At 36.9% G+C, this 7,807-nt stretch overlaps 1 protein-coding gene across 1 annotated transcript; it reads right to left on the bottom strand.

Moving 5' to 3' along the window:
- Positions 1 to 54: 54 nt before the first annotated feature.
- Positions 55 to 6,667, bottom strand: slc5a5 (solute carrier family 5 member 5; the record flags this gene model as incomplete). The annotated part of the gene is made up of 16 exons (XM_079468142.1): positions 55 to 527; positions 1,059 to 1,143; positions 1,649 to 1,734; positions 1,835 to 1,947; positions 2,022 to 2,212; positions 2,323 to 2,409; positions 2,504 to 2,574; positions 3,878 to 3,990; positions 4,086 to 4,174; positions 4,251 to 4,380; positions 4,597 to 4,737; positions 4,840 to 4,994; positions 5,347 to 5,414; positions 5,526 to 5,577; positions 5,745 to 5,810; positions 6,326 to 6,667. 16 exons carry the CDS (start codon positions 6,665 to 6,667, stop codon positions 514 to 516), a joined length of 1,803 nt encoding a protein of 600 aa, XP_079324268.1. The 3' UTR covers positions 55 to 513.
- Positions 6,668 to 7,807: the final 1,140 nt, after the last annotated feature.

Raw genomic sequence — 7,807 nt, 5'->3', positions numbered from 1 at the left:
TAAAAAATATTGCACAAATTTTCACTGGTTAAAAAAAACACATTTGGTCAATGTATAAACATTCTAATCTTTATTGGCAACTTTGACGAACACAGATCAAATCGCAGGCTTGAGGCACATTGATAGTGTAGTATAGATTCGGCTAAACGAAACAACCCACCCGCATTCGGCCCACTGTTTTTTAACTCTCTTCATAAAATTGTCCTGTAGCGTGCAAAACTATTTCAGGTAACATATTCCTTTAATAAGCAAATAACATACATATTATTACAAAGTTGTTAGAGAAGTTAAACAGCATACATATGTTTTCATTAAAACCATTCAGTTTATTAAGGTACAACCATTTTGATATCAGTTGAATGTCTGTGCTCTGAGAATGAGACTAAGCCGACATACAGGTGTTCTGCAGGTGCACGAAAAACAAAACCGTTCTTGTGCCTGATTGCATAATACAAATGAAAGAACTATTGCTTTACAGGTCAATGAAACATCTTTCAGATCAGGTGTTGAGGGTCAGGTATTCAGCACTGCCGGCCAAAATGAAAGATAAATAAGATTACCGTTTACATATTTGATATAAGTGACAGATGAGAATGTATTTGATGTAAAATAAGGGTGTTATTCTAAATCTCACCAGTAATTCCTGCAGAGGATAGCAATAGAAACCCAATAGAAAACATCACAGAAATTATTTTTGTTTCCATTAAAATTCCATTATGAAACATTAGCTTTTCCCATTAAAACCATTACTAAATTACTTTTGTAGTGTGTATTGGACCGTATTCAAATTGGATTCAATGATGTTCTATTGGTTCTCATCTGCCAGATAACATCCCACCAATAGAATGGGATTACAGTTTCTTAAACAATTACCATTATAACCATTACATGTCTTGTGTTTTGGGCAGGGTTCAATTGTTTTTATTTTCAACAGGGTGCACATCAACCATTCATTGTACACAGTGATCAAACTCCCAATTTATGCTATTGTTCTCCGGCAAAAGGAATAAAAAATCTGAACTGAATTTAATGAAAGCAGTTCCTGCAATACTATTCACCTTTGTTGAGTAAAACATCACCAGTATCCAAAAGTTCCTTTGAAATGAGAAGGATGTCGGTGGGATTGTGTGCAGTAGCTTCATTCTGTAGAGAAAGATTTTAGATATCAACATCCCCTGTCTTCCAATAGTCAACAAAGAGATAGCACCCATGCCAACAGGTGCTATCGGTAAAGCCAGTGTTGCTGTGGTGGTTGTGTTATTTTGAAAGTGTTCACAACTTTAATGGCAATCGACCTACCGTACAAATGGCTAACTTATAGTTTGTATAGTTCACCCAAAAATGAAATTTACTCACCACCCTCATGTCATTACAAAACTGTATGACTTTCTTTCTTCTGCAGAACACAAAAGAAGATATTTGAATAATGTTAGTGACGGAACAACCGTGGTACTCGTTGACTTGCATCGGTTTAGTGAGAGTGTACCACCATTGTTCGGTTTCCAATATTCTTCAAAATGTCTTCTTTTGTGTTCTGCAGAAGAAAGAAAGTCATACAGGTTTGAAATGACAAGAGTGTGGGTAAATAAACTTCAGGTGTTTACAGTTTTTAAAAACCTTCACCTTTAAATGCAACCACTAAACGTACCAAATTTTGACATGACGCATCACATTTGGTTTCTTCCAAATACCACCACAATAAACCAGGACCAATAGAATCCTTCTTTGTGGGTCCTGTAATCCAACAAAGCTTAATTTAAAGGTACAGCATGATCTGTTGACAGCTGTGTAACATTGCATGTTTAACTATCATGTTAATATAAGCTCGTCTCACCTGTAATGTAGCTCACTACCACACCTACCAGCACGACTGCACTTGTTGACAGGGCTCCGAAATAGAGGTAGGATATTGAATAGATACTTTGAATGCTGAATTGTCTGTATAAACTGCGAAATAGGAAAGTTCCTGTGATGAAAGGTTAGACACTATACAGTTTTGGAAGATCTATACAGACAGTTACCCATAATCCTCATGAATTGACGGTGACTGAACCCGCACTGCAGTGCCATTCAGTGTTGAATTAGTTGCCAAACACTGACTATCACTGGTTGGTAAAACACCCATCACGTGTGGTGCTGGAGGATAAATTGTACTTCCAACAGCAAGCCATAGAGATAGGCAGAAACCCACAGCCACACCCGAAAACACTCCCTAAAACATGTAAAAAATAATCTTGCATGTAATATTTTACTGTTGACATAAAAGAGATAATCAGTTTCATTGGATGAAAGGAAAAACATCTTATCTTGATCTTGTCTTACTGGTTTATTTGTGGCTGGTACAAACATGCCCAACACAAATGCTCCTAGAAGTGGGCCGTTCACTACGCCCATTACTGTAAATGACCCCTGAGAGGGGAAAAAGCATTTATTAGACACATCCCCCACACTACAATACAGCATGATTCATATCACAAACATTATAGGTGATTGTTATCTGTACCTGAAGCACTCCCCAGTCCAGCAGAGAAGAGAGAGCAGCCATCGCAATGCACCCAAGCCCATAAAGCAGAGCTGTTTTATACATACAACAAACGAATAAAGTTTTCACTGCAGTCGTGCTTCTAAACATTGTCAGGCAACAAAAATAACAGAATCACATCTATGGTCTTGTAGTTGTTTAAGGAGTATGCATGTAAGGTGTATGTGTGCAATCTAGTGCCATCTATGGGTTAGGTTGCGAATTGCAACCAACGGTTCACTCCACCCCCTCCCTCACAAAGTACTGCAGTGGCTGACACAGAGTTAAGATAATATCAAATTTTTGCTTCTTTGCTGAAGGAGATAACGTATTTACTAAACTAGAGCAGTCCGTCCGTTTAGGGCTACTGTAGAACCTACAGTATAATATGTTGCATTTCTGTCAATAGATCCTCCAAAGAATTACACACAGCACCTTTAAATCCCTGTGTTACAGAAAATTATCCTGAGGACAACTAATACATTAGTTGGCCTCCTTCTATGAACCAGTAAAATACTTGTCAATGTTTATTTAAAAAATGTCACATTATTTAAATGACAGGTGTTCAAACAAAGAAACTCCAATGAGGAAGAGATAATGTATGAAACATACCTTAGCCTACACCTTATCGGTAAAGTCTACATTTGCATGCATGTCTTTCAAGTTCATAACCTTAATATTCTGCTACAGTGTTTCCTTAATAGGTAGTTTTGGTAGTACACGGTGTTGGAAATGGCCAAGATTCACTGAGGGACTAGTTGGGGATATTTTTAAACCATATATGCAGAAAAGGCCACTTTATTTATGAAATGTTCATAGCAATTGGAGGCTATTTAATAGATAAACAATGGGAATCCTCCACATTTTGAAGTGGAACCCCCCTTGAAGAAAACTCACGTTCCCCCTATTTCCAGCCGTCGGATACATTAAACCAGCAATTTCCTTTTGTAATGTCTGTCTCGCAAAACATCCTGTTGCATATATATATATATATATATATATATATATATGTCATTTTTTCTGATTAACCGTTCTATGTAAAATCATCCTACATTCTGTCAAAAAATAACCTTGAAATCGTGAATACAGAGTACAGCAATATCAGAAATTGACATCACAGTAAGAAATAATGATTCAAATGAAACCTTGATGCTTGTTATTTCAGAATTAGATTAATAGATATTAGATAATTAGATTAATAGATTGGGTCACATTTGCACATTTACTTTGGTACGGCATGTCTCTCAAAACCTGCAAAAAGAGGTCATGGAAAAATGACCCATTGCATGCACCGTAAGCAATGTTTTAAGAATATTACTTGAGCTAAAACTAATGAGAAGTTATTAGTGACCCTACATAATGACTTGGAGAGCAAGAGCTGTTTTCTCTGGGAGGTGGCGATTAGCCATGGCTTCATTACATCCTCCATGGTAACAGCAGCCATTGCGTTAATGCTGGTGGAGACGGTACTGTGGGAACAGAAGTAGGTACAGCCACCTTAGTGTCCTTCATTTCATTCACCAGGCTCATCAAAACAAGACAATGTTCGGATTGTTTCAAGCACCTTAAAGTTCCACTGTATGCGCAGGCTAGAAAAAGACCCGGGAAGCCCGGATGATTCCGGAAAATGTCCAAAACCATGTATGGCATGTACTGTCATAATGAAGATAATGTAAAAGCATCAGGACAGTCATTTATTCGAAACCTGTTATTGCTTTGATTGGTGTACCTGGTCAGGTGCAGATATTTTTCCGGCTTTTAGTGGATCACAGCTCGAGTACAAAGCAAACATCACAATGCCACAGGTGGCTGCACTGCTCACAATAAGGCACAGACCCATCTGGTTAACCAGCAGCGCCCTGCAGCGCAAGACAAGAGTGACACATAGTGGATTTGTATCTCAATGAAAATATGCACTGTGCAGGAGAATTGTGAGGAGATCATGATACAGTAATGCTATCAGATTCTAATACTTCAAAATGAAGAATACCTTTTTTGTTATTTCTAAACAAACTTGTCTTGTTGTATGAATGTAGTGGTTGTAATGGCTTATATATAGAGACATATTCACTAACAGTTGTGCTTGTCTTTCCGTCCTGCATGATATGTAACGCTGCACTTGAGCCTGATTGGCTCCGTACATGGATAACCACACCATAGTCCCGCCCACAGTGAAACTCCAGAACGAATAGCGCTTTTGTGGGTCTATGCCAAAACTGTGAGATACGGGAGATGTGGGTATACAGACCTTTACAACAATCCAACTAATTTAATTTAATTCATTTGATAATTTCAAAATTGCTTGATGTTGTTTATACTCATTGAAATTGATGCGTGATCCATTGTAGGCAATCTCTAGAACCCTCGACGGCCCTCCAGCCAACACTGTGCCCTGAATGTAGATTGCAATAAACCCAAACAGCATGACCACAATTTGAAACACATCGGTCCAAATGACGGCCTTTATACCACCCTGCGAGAAATCAGAACATTACAAATAATTTCCCATGTGCAATAGTTTATGATGTTTTAACATTATAAGGCCAATGATAAACTATTAAAGGGTTACTCCACTCAGTCAGAATTTATTTTAGAAACTGACATTTCTGGGACATCATTGACTACCATAGGGAAAACAATTGTATTATTGAATTATTGAACAACCTGAGGGAGAGGAAGTGATGACTGGGTGGAGTATCCCTTTAATAGTTTATTCAACAATTTAATAACCAGTAATTCATGACAGAATTTTCATTTTTGGTTGTAGTATCCCTAAAAGACATTATGGTAATGTATCTTGTGACAGCATGATTGACTAAACCTACCAAAGTTGTGTAAAATGTGCAGATGATTCCAGATGAGAAAAGAGATGCCCACATATTTAGACCGGTGGCTTGATTCAAAGGAGAAAAAAATCACTGATAAAAAATAAACTTCAATTTTCAACATCAACAGCTCACATTATTTGGTTGTGGTATCAGAGAAATTATACTTGTTTACTCACCTTGATTCAAGATGACTGCAGGAGCGAAGATCACTATGCCACTATAGAGGAGCTACGGGAAGAGGAAAACAACAATCTCAAAATTGTGCATCCAGTAATAAATATCATTCTAATTTTAATGCAACTAAATACTATAATTGTAATTGTTTAGCTGATAAACAAATGTTTTTTAACATTTAAATGTTATTGTAATGTAGATGTGTGCTGAGTTTGTCTTACCGTGGCTACAATAAACTGCAGGCTCCCCAGAAGTTGCATCCCTCTGCCAAACCTCAACCCTAAATACTGACACAAAAAAACACTGTTCACACATATACATCTAGAGCGAGTTCTGAGACCTTACTGACAGTCTGGAATCATTTTTATTTACATTTTGATTATAATTGGATAAAGACAAACAAATAATTCCAGTTACAAAATGAAGGGTCCATGCCAGATCAAGTGCAATCCGTAAGCAAATATAAGGATACCAAGAAAAAATATTAAGAAATGTATCGATTGAAAAAAATTTGACTTACATATACATTTTATGCATAATGTAATTTCTAATTAAATTAAAATTTTACAAAAAGTATTTGTAAAAACGCACAATTGAAACACTGTGGCCTCGGATATCTGAACTCTGCTCTACCCACACATGGCATTTTATCTCACACTGCTGAGAAATTACTGAGATTCCTTGTGCAGGTGCATCTGACCTGTTATATGAGATCTGTGCTATTAAAATAAACTTCAAATTAATACCGTTAATAATATTTAGCCCAAATCAAAATACTGCAAGAAAATGGAAAAATCCAAACCTGACATGAGCTGGTAATTTTAAGACGATAGAACACAGGTACGAACAAGACTGCGGTAATGAGGGAGTTAAGCGATTGTCCAAGGCACATATAGAGGAACTTAAAACCATATAAATAGGCCTCCGATGGGACACCGAGCACTTGGACAGCTGACATAAAGCTAGCACAGAGCGACAGTCCGACAGGCACAGCAGAGAAACCCCTGCCCCCAGTGAAGAAGTCATCCACGCTGGAGCGACCCGGGGTTTTTCTTAAAGACTGGAATAGCCCGATAGCCACTGACACCCCCAGCATAGCAGCAAATACTGCATAGTCCACCAAAGAGAAGCCCAGTCTGTCCATAGTGCTGTCTTCGACCTAAATGAGTAGAGACCTTCTCATCGAGGGGGTTTTCAGCTGTAAAAACAAACTGTGAAAACACAAGCATGCTTAATGGACCTCCTGTTATGCCCTTTTGATTTTTAAACATTAGCACTCATGCAGTCCACAGTGTCATTTAAGGTGACACCAGAAAAACAGATTGTGTAAAAAATATAACAGGACGATATTTAATATCTATATGTGTTTTTTTGCTTAAACACTTACCTTTTGAGAAAAATATTCAGAGGGTCACATAACCAACTCATATGGGACCGTAAATAGTATTGGCATAAAATGATCAGCATCACTGGCCTGTGAAAAGTGAATGAGGTGCATTTTTCTAGGCTTAACTTTCTGAAGGCAGTCAGAGGGGTGGAGAATTATGAATTAAAATGATATATAAAGGGAGGAGCATGTTGTGATTGACACTGCGGTTGATCCTCTCCAAAACTGTTTAAAATAAAAGCTTGAAACAGTTTTAATCTAAAGCTTAAAACAGTACTTATCTAAACATATCATTCTGATAGCCTACCATATTCTACATGTCGCCTACTCATAATCAAATGAATCATAGTAAACTGTAATATACAATCTGAAAACATTGTGCAAGATTCACAAGAAGTGAACGAATGAGCTGGTCCAAAAAAACAGTTCATTTTTAAGCAATTCAAATGCAGTTGCTCATTATGTTCTTTATACACTTTAAACAATTCAACAAAAAAATCATATTGAATTTAAAATCTAAACTCATGCAAATGTGTCGTAATGCAATTATATAAAAATATATGTTTTGAAAAGTGTATGTCTAGTTAAATCTTTATATATTTAAAAATATAAAGATAATAAATTGTTTAATGTCTATAATCCGTGTCTTCGAGATTTAAATGACTTTTAAGAACTAATTTGTGGTGAGTAATGTGTAACGGAAATTTTCTAGTCTAGCTTCTTGATGTGTCTGTCTATATGTTTACGAAGTGTTTATCTATGTTTTCTTTTTATTGTTATCATGTTTTTCTCTATACACGTCATACCACTCTGCCTTTGCCCTCGAGCAGAGGCCAAGATGTTCTGTTTGGAATAATAGAGTAATTTTGATACAGACCTGACCATGCAATTCTAATA

This window comes from Barbatula barbatula (assembly GCF_947034865.1).
Source record: "Barbatula barbatula genome assembly, chromosome: 11".
NCBI lineage: Eukaryota > Metazoa > Chordata > Actinopteri > Cypriniformes > Nemacheilidae > Barbatula > Barbatula barbatula.
The sequence above is the reverse complement of the archived record's forward strand: the minus strand, read 5'-3'. Positions and strand labels throughout refer to the sequence as shown.